At 50.4% G+C, this 16,304-nt stretch overlaps 3 protein-coding genes across 9 annotated transcripts; 1 reads left to right on the forward strand and 2 right to left on the reverse strand.

The window, feature by feature from the left end:
• Positions 1–310: 310 nt before the first annotated feature.
• TIMM17B (translocase of inner mitochondrial membrane 17B) lies at positions 311–4,312 on the reverse strand. The gene is made up of 6 exons (XM_020876717.2): positions 4,204–4,312; positions 3,244–3,343; positions 2,170–2,233; positions 1,113–1,241; positions 912–1,022; positions 311–821 (listed from the first exon to the last, which is right to left on the reverse strand). The coding sequence occupies exons 1-6, from the start codon at positions 4,227–4,229 to the stop codon at positions 733–735; spliced, it is 519 nt and encodes a 172-aa protein (XP_020732376.1). The 5' UTR covers positions 4,230–4,312; the 3' UTR covers positions 311–732.
• Positions 4,313–4,983: 671 nt separating this feature from the next.
• Positions 4,984–8,177, forward strand: PQBP1 (polyglutamine binding protein 1). The gene is given in 7 exon segments (XM_020876716.2): positions 4,984–5,068; positions 6,612–6,723; positions 6,965–7,077; positions 7,235–7,400; positions 7,402–7,505; positions 7,699–7,762; positions 7,958–8,177. Coding segments are annotated over 7 exon segments (783 nt in total). The 5' UTR covers positions 4,984–5,001; the 3' UTR covers positions 8,115–8,177.
• A 56-nt stretch (positions 8,178–8,233) lies between these two features.
• Positions 8,234–15,652, reverse strand: SLC35A2 (solute carrier family 35 member A2). 7 transcript variants are annotated; one of them, XM_020876703.2, is made up of 6 exons: positions 15,515–15,603; positions 14,909–14,990; positions 13,927–14,109; positions 11,495–11,646; positions 9,808–10,544; positions 8,418–8,536 (listed from the first exon to the last, which is right to left on the reverse strand). In XM_020876703.2, the coding sequence occupies exons 2-6, from the start codon at positions 14,967–14,969 to the stop codon at positions 8,509–8,511; spliced, it is 1,161 nt and encodes a 386-aa protein (XP_020732362.1). In that variant the 5' UTR covers positions 14,970–14,990; positions 15,515–15,603; the 3' UTR covers positions 8,418–8,508. The 7 variants fall into 7 exon arrangements, with proteins under 7 accessions (XP_020732364.1, XP_020732362.1, XP_020732361.1 ...); XM_020876705.2 differs by lacking the exon at positions 14,909–14,990 and having other exon boundaries at positions 8,234–8,536; positions 9,808–9,954; positions 15,515–15,652; XM_020876702.2 differs by lacking the exon at positions 14,909–14,990 and having other exon boundaries at positions 15,515–15,651.
• Positions 15,653–16,304: the final 652 nt, after the last annotated feature.

The following is a 16,304-nucleotide window of genomic DNA, read 5'->3' on the forward strand; positions in this document are numbered from 1 at the left end:
CCTGGATCCCTACTTCCATCCCAGGTCCCTGATGAAGCCACATGGAGGGGGGAATTATCTTCACAAATGTGGGGACTGCTATCTAGGCAGACTGTTCATTGTCAGGTCAGATTTCTCAGCCTTGGCAATAGGGACACAGAGGAGAGGGCTCAGAGGTACCACATGCTGAACCACCCCCTCCACCCCAGCAACCTGTGCTCACTCCTTTTCTAAGCCCGTTCCTCTTCTGTCTGCTTGTGATTCACCACTTGGCCCCCGCACATCCTTATTCATATACTATTCCCATCTTGATTCATAGACCCCCTCCTACTCACTCATCCACAAACCTTTATTAGAGACAACTCTCTGTGTGACTCCAAATGTGATGGTTCCCACATCCCTGAAGAGGGCTCTGCCCCTTGTCCTAGGGAGCAACTCCTAGGGGTGGCTTAAGGAGTACATACACAAGCATTTTCAAAACTGGCTTTAAATACTCATCAGAGCGCCATGCAAAGGGATTGGGGTGACAGCGTGTTACATATGTGAGTGGGGGTTGGGGTGCCCTGAGAGAAAAGGGACCCATCCATCAGGGCAGCTGGGGTGCCCCACCCCCAACCTGGGATAAGAGAACAGATAGAGGCCCTCTCAAGGGTCCCATAGGCCAACTGGGAGCCAGCCCTCCCTTCGAGGTAGATCATCGGGGAGGGGACCGAGGAGGAGCTCCCACAGTGGCGGTGATAGGCGGTCACTTCCTCAGTGGTACTGCTGATAGCTGGGGTAGCCTGGGCCCGGGGTACCCTCCTTAGGGGACAGCTGGCCAGGGTCCTCCAGGAACGGGGGTGCTGGAGAGGAGATAAACAGGTAAACGTGAGTGGAGTAGACAAGACAGAGCGTTTCCCACCTTTCCCTGACCAGCTTCACTGGGTACTCACCATTGCGGAACTGCTGGGCAGTATAGCGAGTGAGAAGGATGCCAACACCCTCGATGAGGGCCAACAGGATGCCCCCCATCATTGCCGAGCCCACCATGGCCAATGGGCCACCTGGAGAAAGAAGGGGGCGGGGGGGTGGAGAGCTGTGAGAACAGGCAGAGCAGGGTGGAAGAGGCTGGGGCCTGGGGTTGGGGTACTCACTGCGGGCAGCCAGCACAGCCCCAGTCAGTGCACCACTGGTGATGGAGTTCCAGGGATCTTCCTTGCCCCGAAGCCGCACCAGACCACAGTCGATGGTGGAAAACAGGCCCCCCCACACAGCGAAGCTACCTGTGGGGGAACCAAAGCCTAATCAGTGTCCATGGGGAGTGCTGAGAAACCATGGCTCAGGGACTCCCAGGGCCTGAATACTGTGGCAAAGACTGAGGAGAATAACCAGACATAGAGACAGATGGCAAACTCCAAGAGGACAATCTCCATCTGTCCCTGTGGTAGCTCCTTCAAACTCTTTATAATCCCCATCAGCACTCCCTTCACCTTCATAGGGAGCGGATACATGGTTACAAGCAGATTTGTCTGCTTCAACGTGGCTTTTTATGGTCCTGTCATGGGACCTTCAAGATCTCAGTTCCCCAACCTGGGACTGAACCCAGGTCACAACAATGAAAACCCAGAATCTTAACCACTAGGCCAACAGGGAACTCCTGTCTATACGGCTTTTAACAGAGCAACTCTGACCATCCTGACTACCACATAGAATTGGAATCTGACCTGGGTTTCGGAGAGAAGGAAATGGGTGAGGAGAGCCAGTTAACAATGATAGTTAAAATATTTACAGAAGTCTTACCATGTGCCATGACCTGATCTACACACTGCATGTTACTTGACTTCTGAAAATTTATATTAGTTAATATTGTCAAAGTGCTTAGCAAGCAACCAGCACATAGTAAGTACTATGTAAGTTACATAAACTACAAAACTGATTGAGGTGGTTACTGCTTTTATCATTCCCATGCTACAGGTGAGGTTAAGAGAGGTTCAGCCACTAGCCCAAGGTCATACAGACATCAGGCAAGAGCCAGGGCCTGGATTTAAACTCCAGAGCTCACCCGTACGAAACGGCTGAGAAATATCACTCCCCCCAGGAAGCCCCAGGCAGAGTTGGGGCTAGAATCTGGACCCTCAACTTGCAGTCTAAGACTCCAAGGAGCAAGCATCCCCAACTCTGTTATCACACCTGTCTCCCCAAACCTCTCACCTCCAATCTGGGGGGCTCTGATCCTTACAGCATTGACACTGCCTCTCAATCGGTGCCGAATTCCCTGAGGGAAAGTGAGGAGAAAGGGAGTCAGAGCAGGGTTCAGGACACTGGCAGATAAGGTTTCTAGTTTTTAAGAGAGGAATGGAGGCAGGAAACCTGTTAAGAGCCTCAAGGGTAGAGATGTGGAGAAGTGGCCAAGAACTAGGGCCCACTACAAGTGCTCCCAGAGCTATGATAGGAAGTTACTCATTCATTCAGTACTTAGCACCGATGTGCCAGGTGCCATGGTATATGCAGGGATACAGCAGTGAACAAGGTATACCTGGCCCCTACCCTCTCAGAGCTCACATTAAAGTGGGAGAGACAGATCCTGAATAAGGATACAGATAAACAAGATAGCTTCAGGCAGCTTCAGGACCCTAGAAAAAACAAGATAAAGAGCTATGACAGTGGCTGAGAGGACAGGAAAGGCCTCTTAAAGGAAGGGGGCATTTGTTCTGAGACCTTGAGGATGAGAGGGAGAAACCTGGACAAAGATTCAGGAAAGAGAGTGCCAGGAGTTGAGAGGAGGTACAGAGCTAGATAGAGAAATTGCAGAGATCTTGGCAAGTGGATGGCATTTAAAGTCATGACATTTGATGAAATCTCTCAAGATGGGAAAAGGGGAGTGTTGTCAGACAGACAGAATTGATTATGTTACATTAAAAGCATTTGCTCAACTTTAAGGCTGTCCTCCTCCTGCCAGTTAAACTGTCACTTCCCTTTTCCCAGGCTTCCCACCCAGAATCTGACTCTTGGTAAAATCTGACTGATTTTGCACACAATTAGGTTTTGGTTTTATGACCCTTTTGACAGCACAGCATTTCCGAAGAGCTCCAGCAGGGTGAGGGTCAGAGGTCATGTTTGCAGTTCCCCCAAATTCCCATCCTGGAGCTAGGCCTGGCACACAGTAGGTAAGCAGACACCAGAATGAATAAGTGCACGTGACTGGCAGTTCCAAGCAGTTTCAGAACAGTATCCCACGTGGTCAGGGCAGGACCTCAGCAGCACCCAGGGAAGGCTAGGACTCACGACAGGGGCATTGCGGAAGCCCTTAATGGCCTGGAAGACTCCACCGCCGATAACACCCATAGTGAAGGCTCCACCGCAATCATCCACAATTCGCCATGGGCTGCAAGCGGGAAGGGGAGGATGAGGTTAATGAGAGCACTCCCTCATGCCAAGTCACAAGATCTCTTTCCAACTGGGAGCAATACGTCACCCAAATGAGAACTAGCACTTCAGATAATACTGGGATTATTTCCCCCCTCATTTAAGCAAAAAATAATGCGAAGAGGGGAAAACATCAGTCTTGGCCCTGTCCGCTCCTCCCCTTCACAGCCAACCAAGGAATCAACCAACTCCTTGACTACTATCGAAGATTAAATGAACTGATGAGAGGCAAGGAATTAAGCTACAGGTGTTGTTGGCACTGTTGCTAAAGCAGAATGGGATCGCACCCCTTTTTCCTACAATGAGCACGTCCAACAAAGCCACGCCCTCTTCCCTTCTCACCCTCGCACAACAGAGAAAAATCAAGCGCATACCGTGCGGAGGACCCAGCACCCCTCCATGACCACAATCATGGTCGTGGCCTGGAGGCTCATCCAGGCCCTGCCACCATTAACCAAAGCGACCTGGGAAAAACCATGCGTTTTTCCAGAGGATTTCCGCTCAAGACCGCACCACCCCCTGGCTGGAATGGATTCGACCAGCGTGTCTTTGACAGAGGGACTGGGAGGTACGGAATCAAGGGAAACATGGAGTGGTCCGTCCTGCACCGCACCTTCTCCTGCAGGCACACAATTGTGGCCCCTTTTAACGGAGCCCGAGTAAGAGAAACCAAGTGGAGAGGAGCAGAAGACAACAAAGTCTAAATGTCTTCCGAGTCTGAGACGTGGCGCTGTGTGGCCCGCGCCTTCCCCCAGCCGCCTCCCACCCCTGGCCGTGGCGCCGCGGCAACAGTCCCGACACCTATGCCCCTCGCTGTACCAAGGTTCCCGAGCATACTCCTCCATGGCGCCGGCGTCCGGCCGCGCAGTATCGCTAAACCCCTGCCGGGCCACACCCCCACTGGAAACGTATACAGGCGCTTGAGCTTTCCACCTATCCCAGGGCAGCGGTTCTGTTGTTTCGCCAGACTTCAGACCAAAGCGCACTCTCATTGGGTAGGTAGGTTTGCGTCACTTTTCACTACGTGAGCATCGCCCAGTTACCTCTAAGCTCAGGGAGAGAGAAACTCATTCTGTGCTTTGGGAAAAGAGAGTCGTGTGGTCCTGGCGCTCATAGAGACGACGAGAGAGAGGTGGCCAGTTGGACAGTCGTCCACTACTTGCGTGACTACATTGGTAATGTTGGGGTGGGTGCATTTTTTGAAGCTGGAGGAAGTGTTACACTGTGCTCCCCCATCCCAGCGCTTTGGTTCCTCCCACCCAGCAGTCTTTGGGGGATGTTGGGTGAAACCATTTTGGGTTGCGGGGGAGCCACGCTTGGCCCCTTGGGCGATGGTAGGAGCCTGGGCCTTGAGCCTGGGCCTAGGACGGGAACCCGGTGCTGGAGCCACTGGCCTGGGAGAGCAGAGTTGGTGAGAGTGTTGGTGATATTGCTATTTACAACCCCTTCCACCTTTCAGCGGGTAGGGTCTGTCTCCCTTCTAGTGTAGATGGGTAGGTGGGGGTCCAGATTGAGTACATGCTGCGGGGAGGCACTTGGTTACTCTTGTAACCAGATTCATCCCTCATCTGAGCTATTTTTCAGTCTGTCCTTCCCTAGGCCTGTCTGCCATCCGCTATGCCGCTGCCCGTTGCGTTGCAGACCCGCTTGGCCAAGAGAGGCATCCTCAAACATTTGGAGCCTGGTGAGAGAACTAAGAGAGGCCTACCATGTGCCGGGCTTGACAGGCACTTTGTTGTGGATACTGCCACTTGATATCTAGCATGGGCCTATTGTGCACCAAGCAGTGGGGCGGCGGGCATTTCCTTGTTAACAATACGTATTACTGACCCCTATTCCTGTCCTATGAGGAGGAGGGGAGGTGGGGTGGGGAATAGACATTTCTTTTTGGGGGGGGGGGGAATAGACATTTCGTCCTTAATACTGACAGTTGATGCGTATTTTGGGGTCTTCTGTAGCCAAAGTTTAACCCATCAGTTAATTCCTGGAAGTGTAATAAGGATAGCAATAGTAAGCTGACACCTATGGCAGCTTCCTGTGGGCCAAGCATGGCGGCAGGGTGCTGATACTTTGTTGTGTACCATACTAGTAGATGACATTTCAGATCTGCTGTGGAACTAGGCACTGTGTGCGTTGTCCATATCTTATTGTTCACCATGTAAATAGTTGACATGTATTTTGAGTCTACTTAAGTGCTTATCATACACATGTGGTTAACAGTATATAAAGTAATGATAGGATCTGTCATTTAGGCCTACTGTGCTGCTGTTGCTAGTATTTATACCTTATTTGTCAATAATAGTAAAAGCTGGCATCTGTTTTGGGCTAAGGTGTGCCAGGTACTAGAAAACTCATCTTATTTTCACTTTATTGATAAGTGACATCTATTACAAGCCTGTTGTGTGCCAAACAAAGATCTTTGGTTATTAATAATACTGATAATTATATTGATATGATATTTATTTTAAGGCTGTTTGCTACCAGGCCCTGTACTAACTGTATGTATCTTACTAACAATACTAATGATTGTAGCTGACATCAATTTGGGGCCTATTGTGTGACAGGCACTATGCTGTTGCTGACATATAAATTTCATTGTTAACTATATCCATGGGTGAAATCTGTGATAGGACTACTGAGGTCCAAGTACTCATACACCATTCTTTATGCTGTTGATAGTAGCTGACAACTATTGCAGGCATCAGGAACTTAACAGATTCAGAGAAGTATTTGGATAAATCCCTTCCTGTCCAAACTTGCTAGTCAATATATAGGAGTCAGAAACCCCATATTTGCCAGCCTTGGAAGCTGAATAGATTTGGACATATTTTTAGGTAAACCCCTTGCTGTTGAAACTCATTTTATCCAAATTTGCATAGTATAGTGTCACATACTATTTGAACTCAGAAGCTGAATAAATATGGATCCTTTTTTTAAAAATATATCTAAAAAAAATAAAAATAAAAATGTATCTAAAGTCTGAAACCAGATAAGTTTGGGTAGCAGTACCTGTAAACAGAACAGATTTGAGTAAATTTTTTGGTAAATCCTGATATTCTGATACTTGGATTTGGAACATGAGCAGTATTTGCTCTGGCATGTGAGACCTGGTGCGCACACACACATATAGCCCATGTGAATGTGAGTGTGTCTCTCCAGGCCCTGATTGCAGGATGGGAATCTCCCTGGTCCTTATTGCTGTCCTCTTCCCTTCCTTGTCCTGCCAGAACCAGAGGAAGAGATCATTGCTGAGGACTATGACGACGATCCTGTGGACTATGAGGCCACCCGGTTGGAGGGCCTGCCACCAAGCTGGTGCAAGGTGTTTGACCCTTCCTGGTGAGCCTGACGACATGGGGGTGAGGAGGAAGAGCTAACTTCTGACTTCACCCTTCCTGTGCTACCCCTGGGTAGGGGTAAATGGGGGCCACTGGGGAAGAGATCTGGAGGCGGGGCTCTTCCCTGTGGGGTCCTGGAATGGGGCAGGTATAGGCAGAGATTGGGGGGAGACGGGTTAAGGCTACAAGGAGAGATCTATGACATTCCTTCCCTCTCTTCCCCACCCTCCATTGCCTCACAGCGGACTTCCTTACTACTGGAATGTGGACACAGATCTTGTGTCCTGGCTTTCCCCACACGCCCCCAACTCTGTTGTTACCAGATCCGCCAAGAAGCTCAGGAGCAGTAATGCAGGTGAGTTGGCAGATCCAAGGGTGCCTCAGGGCCTTCTAGTGGATCAAGGAGGGGCGGATAAGACCAGAAGGCCCAGCCCAGGCAGGGGAGGCTGTTGGAGGCCGAGGCTGCTGAGTTCCGAGGTGGGAGGAGGATCACAAGGCTTTCGTGTCCCCAGATGCTGAGGAGAAGCTAGATCGGGGCCATGAGAAATCAGACCGTGGCCACGAGAAATCGGACCGAGGTCATGAGAAGTCAGACCGCAGCCATGAGAAGTCAGAGCGGAACCATGAGAAGTCTGACAGGGACCGGGACCGTGGTTATGACAAGGTAGACAGAGAGAGCGCGGGACCGGGACCGCGGGTATGACAAGGCCGACCGAGAAGAGAGCGAAGAACGGCGCCACCATCGCCGGGAGGAGCTGGCTCCCTACCCCAAGAGCAAGAAGGGTAAGCTGGGGTGAGGTGGGGCGGGGAGGCACCAGGAGCCCACAGTGTAAGGAAACCCTCACTTGGCTTCTCGTGAGTGCCAGAGCCTGGGGCCTGGCAACCACAGGCTCCACTTCTGGGGATGGAAGAGCTCGGTGACACGGGACTCCTTGTGCCCCTGTGGAAGACCTCACTCTGCTACGTACTTCCACAGCAGCAAGCCGGAAGGATGAAGAATTAGACCCCATGGACCCCAGCTCATACTCAGATGCACCTCGGTAAGCAACCATCCAAGACCCCTTTCTTTTTCCTTGACTCACTGCACCACTGATCATTCCTTTCTTCCTCACTATCTCCTTTCCCCCTTCATCTCTATCATCACTATCTCCATGCCCCCTTTGTTGGGGGCGAGGGTGCCTGACATATTACACATATATAGATGTTTCCACCCCTGACCCTCTGTCACTCCCCAGGGGCACATGATCAACGGGACTCCCCAAGCGGAATGAGGCCAAGACAGGTGCAGACACGACAGCAGCCGGGCCCCTCTTCCAGCAGCGCCCTTACCCCTCCCCAGGAGCGGTTCTTCGGGCCAATGCCGAGGCCTCCCGAACCAAGCAGCAGGACTGAACTTCCCCCCACCACACCCCCCGGGGTTTTTAATAAAAGCTTTTCAGTGGCTCATGCCGATGAGACCTGAGTGCTTCCTTCTCCCTCTCACACTTTTGAGACTTCCCAACCCAAACCAGCAAGATGCAAAGCATGTTTTATTTACAAAAACTCACCTAAGAAATACTGTAGGGATAGCAGGGACATGGGGGTGGTAGGGGCTGGAGGCTGAGGTGGTTGGGTCCTGTCTGGGCCCTCATTTAGTCATGTCAGCCCTGCATGGGAGGGGGTGGTGGGGACAGGGGATTCAGTGTCTACCTCTCCCCACCACTAATACTGATCAGAAAGTTTGGTCCTGGCTGGGCCAGGGCAACAAGGGAGAGTGAGGCCAGGCCAGCGTCTTCAGTCCCAGCGGCTAGGAGCCCTTCACCTTGGTGAGCAACCTGTGGTGGGAACGGGAAGGAAAGAAAAACACAAGAGAGCTGGGGTGGGCTGGCAGGTGGGCATCCTGAGCAAGCGAGGGTGACTAGTGAGGCTGGTAGTCCAAGGTTAGTAACAGCCCACGCGGAGAGAGCAGGTCCCCTGGGTCAGAAAGCTACACATGGACTAAATAAATACAATATCTTTATTTGGCATTGGGTATCCTGACATTTGTTCATGACAGTCCCTTAAAAAACAAACCAAAAAATCAGAACAAATTAATCAACAATAAAGATCCAATGGCCCTATGTACATATAGCAAAGACAGCCCAGGCATCTTTCATGTGCAAGCACACACACGCACTCACAAACAGATGCACACACATACTCCCCACACATGCTGGGAGACAGTTAAGGGGTTAATAAGCTTTGGGGAGTGGAGTGTAGGGGGCAGTTTCCACATGTCAGCAATTTAAAGACACCCTTCCACATGAAGTAAGGGTGCCTCATACAGCCAGTGGTATATCACAAGTGTGGTTGGCAACTTTATTTTCCTCTCCAGATATCTCAGAAAATAATCCTGTATTCAGCAACTTACAGTGTCTTAGATTCCATGAGACTAGGCCACTTCAAGGACCTCCCTTCTTTTTTTCCCACACCCTGGATCATTCATCTGATTACACCACAAACCCCCAAACCACTTACAAACCAATGGCTCCTACTGCACCCTCCCCCTGAGTGGGCTGATGCAAAAATCTCAGCTCTCATCCCCCTTCCTCTCTCCCTAGGTGCTCATAAAAGGCCCTTTTTCAAGTCCCTGTGTCAGGGAAGCTGCCCCAAGGCCACAAAAAGACTGAGTTGCTAACATGATCCAGTGTAGTTGCCAGGGAGGAGAGAAGGCCTCGAGCTCTGGGAATCAGAACCCCACAGGTAGGCATCAGTCACTACTAAAGAGCTGAAGAATTTTTGTCCAGTTTGTCCCTACACAGGTGGAGGGATTGCTGGGAATCTCCCAGGCTTAAGAGACAGGACACCTCTGGCTGAGGGGTTAGACTGGGGCAGAGGAGGCAGCTCTAAAAACCCCTGGCTACACAGAGGGGTTCATGTGATGCCCTGCCCTAGTCCCACACCCTTCCGGAAATTTCAGTGACCTGGAAGAAAAGACCCTTCCAACCCCAGAGGAGCCAGGCCCCAGTGGCAACTTGAATCCTGCAGATGCCCAACACCCTCCACCCAGAGTCCCTCCCTGTCTCCCCCCCTCGCTGCCACCAGCCCTCACTTCACCAGCACTGACTTTGGCAGAAAGGGCTCCGTGCTGAGGTCTCCATGGTGGGAAGACAGCTGTGGTGGCGGTGGCTGCCCGGGAGGCTGCTGGTGAGTGCAGGGCCCGGAGGTGGGGGCAGAGGCAGAAGCTATGGCTTTGGCTGCACCTCGGGGCAGGCTGTAGAGGTAGACGGCACCGATGACCAGCCCCGCGCCCAGGGCAAACAACGGGTCCACATGGAAGCCAAAGAGGCGGATGGAGGCAACAGTGGACAGCACAATGGACAAGGAGGTGGCAAAGCCCTTGAGGATATTGTCAGCATACTTGACGACAACAGCCACCAGGAGCCCACCAAAGGCCTGGTTGAGCACCACGCCCCAGACAGCAGGTGTATACCCAAAAAAGAAGCCACGGCGGGCTACAGCGGTGCCCTCAGTCCACCAGAGCCCCACCAGGCCCAGGGCTGTGCCGAAGAGGCCCAGCTGCAAATTGCGCAGCCACACGGAGCCTGAGCTGCCTTTGAGGATCTTCTCAAAGTAGACACCTGCAAAGCCTGAGGAGAGACAGGAAGCCACCACAGCTGCGAGGCCCACCCCAGGGTTCTGATCCAGTGGCCGCGGACCCCCACTGCCAGCTTGCTGTGCCTGGACAATGGCGACGCCAGTGAAGAGGAGCAGCAGGGAGGCCCACTGCAGCCGGGAGAGGCTGCGGTTCAGCATGAGCACGGAGAACAGTGCTGTGGTCAGGATCTTCAGCTGGTACGTCACCTGCGAGTGGCATGTGGGAGGCACTGAGGGCTGATCCTGACCCCCAACATGTGCACATGGGGGATGGCACCCACTGTGGGCCCCCAGGCACAATGGAGGGACAGGCTAGAGTAAGTAGATGACCGTAAAAACAGCAAAGATATCCAGCCACTGGCCACTGACTGGGATGCGACTACACAGCTCTGAGGTGCCTCCCAGAAAGTACATTGGAGGATGGCTGTGCAAGGATGCCCCGGGCCACAACCAAGTCCACATCCCAACCCCGTGTCCCAGATGTGTGAAAAGGGATGAAGCACTTGCCTAATCTGAGCCCTGACATAATCATCTGTAAATACAACTGACATATTTGAAGTAGCTCACACAGCAGGTAACCAATGAATTGTAAACATCCAGATGAGGGAGGTCTTGATAAATACATATTGATATAAGTGTATCCATCATGAATTAACATCAGTAAACATTTACATAGAGCTTACTGTGTGTGCCAGGTGTGAGTCTAAGCACTTCATATGAATTCATTTAATCCTCACCTAAGAAGTGTACTATTGCAATGTGCAATTTAAAGATGAGAGAGAGAGCTTAAGTGACTTGCCCAATATCACACAGCTGGAAAGTAGCAGTGCTGGGATTTGAACCCAGGCAGCCTGGCGCCAGAATCCAGACTCTTTAACCAATTAAAGAGGCCACCTGTAAATACCCTAAAGCTTATCCATCACCAGCCAAGGGCTCTTCAGAGATATTATTTCTTTTAATCATTCCAGCATCCCAGTGAGTAGCTACTATTACCATTTCCCTTTCCAGTTCTCACAGATGAGGAAACTGAGGTTGAGGAAGAGCCAAGGCCATTCCACAGGAGACACAGCCCCTGCACTTTGCAGTACTTCCTCCCCAACATCCTATATCCCCACCCCAGCCAGTTCTTCTTGGGCCATGCTGGGCTTTGGGCTCACCTGGAAAGTGGCAGCTGGCAGGTTGGAGATGGCAACATACTGGAGGTTATTCTGCAAGGTATAGATGAGAGAGGGCACTGCAAGCTTGAGTGTGTCCATGTACTGCACCAGGACAGCCTCATGGAGGAAAAGAACCAGGTGCTTCACGTTACCTAGATGGAGGGAAGAGAGCCCTTTTCAGCACTGACTACCAAAAGATGGGGATCCTCTAAAGGACAGGAGTGGGCCTGGTCCTGTGTCTCCCCACTACACTGACTTCCTGAGGGCTAGAATGAGGCCTGTGCTCACAGTTTCTCTACAGTACAACGTCTCCAGCAAGCCTTTTGGATACTCAGTCTGGGAACCACAGACCATATTTCATCACTCATCTTAGGGCCTACCTCCCTGGCACAAAGCCCCAGGGCAAGCCCTCAGTGCAATGTGTGCAATGAAACTATCATCACTAACTAGGAGCTTATGAAGTAGATGCTCCAGGAGGGTAGGTGGAAGGCTGTTTACCAAGAGGGATTGTTTGAGACTGAGCTTTTAGACTTTTCCTAGATCCTTCCTAGCCTGACAGTCGCCTGAGAGCAGGCGCTGCTTTCCGTCGGCCTCCCACACATCAAGCAGTTGCCCCTGTCAAATGGAAGAATGCAGGCTTGACTATGAAGCAGAAAGTGTGGCTGGGATCTGCTCCAGTCAATTCATGAGAATACTTTCCTATATAAGAAGACCTTTACAAATCTCACCCCACTTTTTTGCAGCTCATCTTTTAAGGCTCATCTGAGTATCCTTCTTCAGGCAAAACCCCACAACCACTGTACATGGTTATTGCAGGAACTCCTGATGTTCATTCACAAAACCCTGTCCTTGCCCTTCATGGCATTAAGTCCCAGGAGTAATTATTGGTCTCTAACCCCTTACCCAAATCCCCTGCACCCAGGGATTTGGGTGTTCAAAAATGTCCAAGTATTAGAAAGGTAACATGATATACATGCTATATATTTCACATAACACACACCACACATGTGGGACTACACACCATAATCAAGCACATTCATATTCCTGCAGTGACTCATGGACACATTCATGCCAGATGAGAAAACTAAAAAAAAAAAAAAAAATTGGGCGGGGGACAGGCTGAAATCATAGATAAGAGATGAAAGCCTGTGATTAACCTGTAGCTGTTTCTCCCTGTCTAAAATACCAGCCCCCTGAGGGCAAGATGTATGTCTCCATCACTAACATGTTTACCTCCACAAGCCAGAACAGAGTCTAACATAGTGTTCACTCAAACCTCAGAATCAATCAAGAACACAGGAGGTGAGTACCTAAACTGTTGCCTCCCAGTGTCCTGGAGCTAATGAATGGGTGAGAATGTTTTCAGTGTAAATACCTAAGGCAGAGCCACATTCGAGGCCTTTATAGAGAAATGATTGGGCAACATTTTAAAGAAGAAGGCCTTTAGGGAAGTGATTAAATTAGTAAATAAATCCAACAACTTATAGGAAACACACAGGACAGAAGAACATGTGAAATGTGACCACTGGGAGGCACTCAGCAAAATTCAGGCTACCCAAAGTCTATAAGACAAATGACCTAGTTTCTTCAACAAATTAACTGCAGAGAGAGAGAAAAAGAGTTGAGAGGGAAACCTAGAAATAGCAGACCCAGAAGACACCAACCAATTACAAAGTACTGACTTTATTTTTTTTTTCAAAGCACTGACTTTATATAAACCTGATTCAAACAAAGTTTTTAAAACTTTTATGATATTTGAGAAATCATTACAAATTTGAACACTGACTGGGTATATGATTATTTGTTAACTTTAAAAAGTATTAAATTTTTGATGTATGACTTCTAGATATTGCAGTTATTTTTTTTAATGTACCAAAATATTTACTCAAGATAGTAAGAGGGAATTTATTTCAAAATAATTCTTCATGTGGAACATATTTCAATATAACATGGTGGGGGTTAGGTAAACAGACACATAGATTTGTAGTGAGTGGATAATTACTGATGATTATCTATTTAATTGCAGAGTGGCCATGAGATGATAATTGTTGAATTTGTGTGACAGGACATAGTTATTTTATTATTTCCTCATTTTCTCTGATTTTGTATTTGAAATTCTCCATAAGGAAAAGTTAAAGAGAAATCAATAAACCATTATGTAAGGGTCACCTGCTACCTTATAGGGACAGACCATCTCCCTCCTTCAGTGTTTTATGGGCCAGTTCCTGGGGAGCTAGGGGTATAAAAATGTGGATGCAGCTACTCATAGCTGGAGGTACAAGGCAGCCAAGCTGCACTTCCACAGTTGCCAGGAATTTTCATAGACACAGAAATACTCCCCCAACAAATCCTCCATGTGGGTTCAGACACACACACAAACACACAGAGTACCCTCCACAGACTCCAATGAGACCCTTCTCCCTGGCTCATACCCCTCTTCTGTGCGAAGAGCAGCAGCAGGCAGGTGAGACCTTTGAGCACTTCAGCCATGACCACAGCAGTGGTGGCAAAGAAGCGGTCCCCAGGCAATGTGCGGGCGTAGCGGATGCTGAGGATGAGGGAAGCATTCTGGACCACCAGCACGGCTAGGGATATGTATTTGAGGCGCCGGTGAGCTGTGGGGAATGGAAGGAGCAAGGGGGAAGAAGGGATCAGAAGCTGTTGTGGCATAACCACACCATCACTCTCCCCTCTCCTTTATCAAGCAGGATCCTCCTAGCCACCACTACTTCCTCCTTCTGCCTGCCTATTCTGACCCATGCGGGTCGGATCCCTATGCCAGCTTCCACTGCTTCAGCCACTGGCAGGAAGAGCCAAAATGCGAGAAGTGGGCCTCACCCTGTCCAGCCTATACCTGGAATCTTTGCTGAGGTGTCAGGAAATAGGTGGGCCAGGTCCTAGACACCCACCTCAGCCCTCTCTCTTCCTCTCCTGGGTGAGAAGCAACCCTGCGCTGGGCAGAATACCAACTGCTTCCTTGACATTTATTGAATGTTACTGGGTGCCTATCACTGGGATAAGGGATTTATATGGATCACCTCAACAGACCCCTACACAGCTCTGATCTCCAAAGGAACTATCAGTATTCTCACTTTATGGATGAACAAGCCAAAGATTTAGGAACTGTCTTTCTTTTATCTAAATTATTCTATTCCCTCACATTCAGAATGGGCTCTCCAACCCCTCCCTCCTATGATGACTGATTCCTCCCTGACCCAGAATGGTCTAACAAATATAAGAAATTATTCTTCCACTGTCCAAAGGATTGAACACCATAGAGTAAATGGTTTCTCCACTAACAATGGTCTGGGTCCCTTAATAATATAAGGAAATATTTCCCTATACCAATCATCCTTCCACCACCGCATACCCCTACCTCCAGCCAAGGAATTATCGTTTGTCCTACTCACTCACAATCAATTCTTCTCGCTATAAGGAAGGGCCTGGCACCCTCGGAATGTCCTTTCTCCGCCATAGAAGGAAAACTGTCTGTTCACTGCAATATACAATGAACTACCTCCATTAGGAAGGGACCACCAGAACATTCTTCTCCCCATATAATGGACATCCCTATCTTCAAAATGCACTAAGTCTTATAAGGGAGAAGCTGCCCCACCCTAACTCACAACAGCCCCTGTCCCTTTACAAGGAAGAAACCACTACCCTCTCTTCTGTGAGGAAAAACTCTCCCGCTCTCAGAAAAGTGTCTCCCGTGTATAAGGACGGACCCCCCCAACACACACCCTGAGAATGGTCTCAGTGGTCTTAGCCTCTTTAAAGTGAAATACCCTTCTCCAACTCAGAATGGTCTCTACACTCCATTTGCAGAAAGGACCTCCACACCTTCCCAGGAATGGTCTCTGCCCCGCCCCCAAAACACACTTCCTCCCCTCTACCCCACACACACATAGGTCGGTCCATACGGGATGCTCCCTCTTGCCTTAGTGAATAATATTTCTAATCCCCCAGAGATCCCGACCTCCGGCGCGCCGCTGACCGTTCAGCCACAACCTGTCTCACCCGCAGTCGTGGCCCCAGGCTCCAACGCCCCTGCGGAGACAGCCCCTGGCCCGGCCGTCGCGATGGAACCACCAGACCCAACAGCTGCCATGTTGGCATCTGCCTGGCCCGTCCCCTCGGCAACAGCCGATCACTTCCGCATTCGTCATTTCCGCTTCCGGGCCTCCTCAGTGAGGGTGGGGCGAGCGAGAGGCCGACCGCGACACTGGCTCTCCTCGTCCGTCCTGACCGCTAGTTTTAAAAGCGGCCTTAGAATTTCCAAATTCCACCGGGATCCGGAGACTGGGCACATAGCCGGCTCAGTTTCCCGCCGTCTTTACAGAACCTTTGGCCCATTCCCGTTACTAATCCCGCCCTCGTATTCCCATATCACCAGCTCATTCTGTCTCCTCGTCTCATTGACTCCGCTCTCTGTCTCCTAACTTGGATCTTTATTGCCACCGCCCTTTATGGCACCGCCCTTTCTGCATCAAAACTCCTGGGTCTTTCCCGGTTGTCCTGAAGTTCTTTTCCCTTCTTCTGGCGAGCTCCCCCCCCCCCCGCCCCCCCCCCCCCCCCCCCCGCACCTCACCCTGCGCCCTCTGGAGAGACCGCAGGCCTCTGGAAGGGAAGTGAGAGGGGTCAGGGGCAGGTGATGGTCTGGCAGATAAGCAAGCAGGGCAGTTGAGGATGTGCTAGTGAAAAGGCACAAGGGGAGTTGAGACTGAGAAGGGAAGACAATTGTGTCACCATTTAGAATGGATAAGTGAGAAGGGGATAGGTAAGCCAGGAGGTGAGGGGCTTACAGGTT

The sequence above is a fragment of the Odocoileus virginianus genome, unplaced genomic scaffold (genome assembly GCF_023699985.2).
Source record: "Odocoileus virginianus isolate 20LAN1187 ecotype Illinois unplaced genomic scaffold, Ovbor_1.2 Unplaced_Contig_22, whole genome shotgun sequence".
Lineage (NCBI taxonomy): Eukaryota > Metazoa > Chordata > Mammalia > Artiodactyla > Cervidae > Odocoileus > Odocoileus virginianus.

Coding starts and splice junctions, on each gene's coding strand:
- TIMM17B (XM_020876717.2), bottom strand. CDS start 4,229: ATGGAGGAGTATGCTCGGGAACCTTG. Junction 1,023..1,112: donor GGCTGTGCTGGCTGCCCGCA/GTGAGTACCCCA, acceptor TTCTTTCTCCAG/GTGGCCCATTGGCCATGGTG. Junction 822..911: donor TGCCCAGCAGTTCCGCAATG/GTGAGTACCCAG, acceptor TCTCCTCTCCAG/CACCCCCGTTCCTGGAGGAC.
- SLC35A2 (XM_070464273.1), bottom strand. CDS start 15,605: ATGGCAGCTGTTGGGTCTGGTGGTTCCATCGCGACGGCCGGGCCAGGG. Junction 14,110..15,505: donor CACGACTGCGGGTGAGACAG/GTTGTGGCTGAA, acceptor CATTCCCCACAG/CTCACCGGCGCCTCAAATAC. Junction 10,545..11,494: donor TGCCAGCTGCCACTTTCCAG/GTGAGCCCAAAG, acceptor TGCCACTCGCAG/GTGACGTACCAGCTGAAGAT.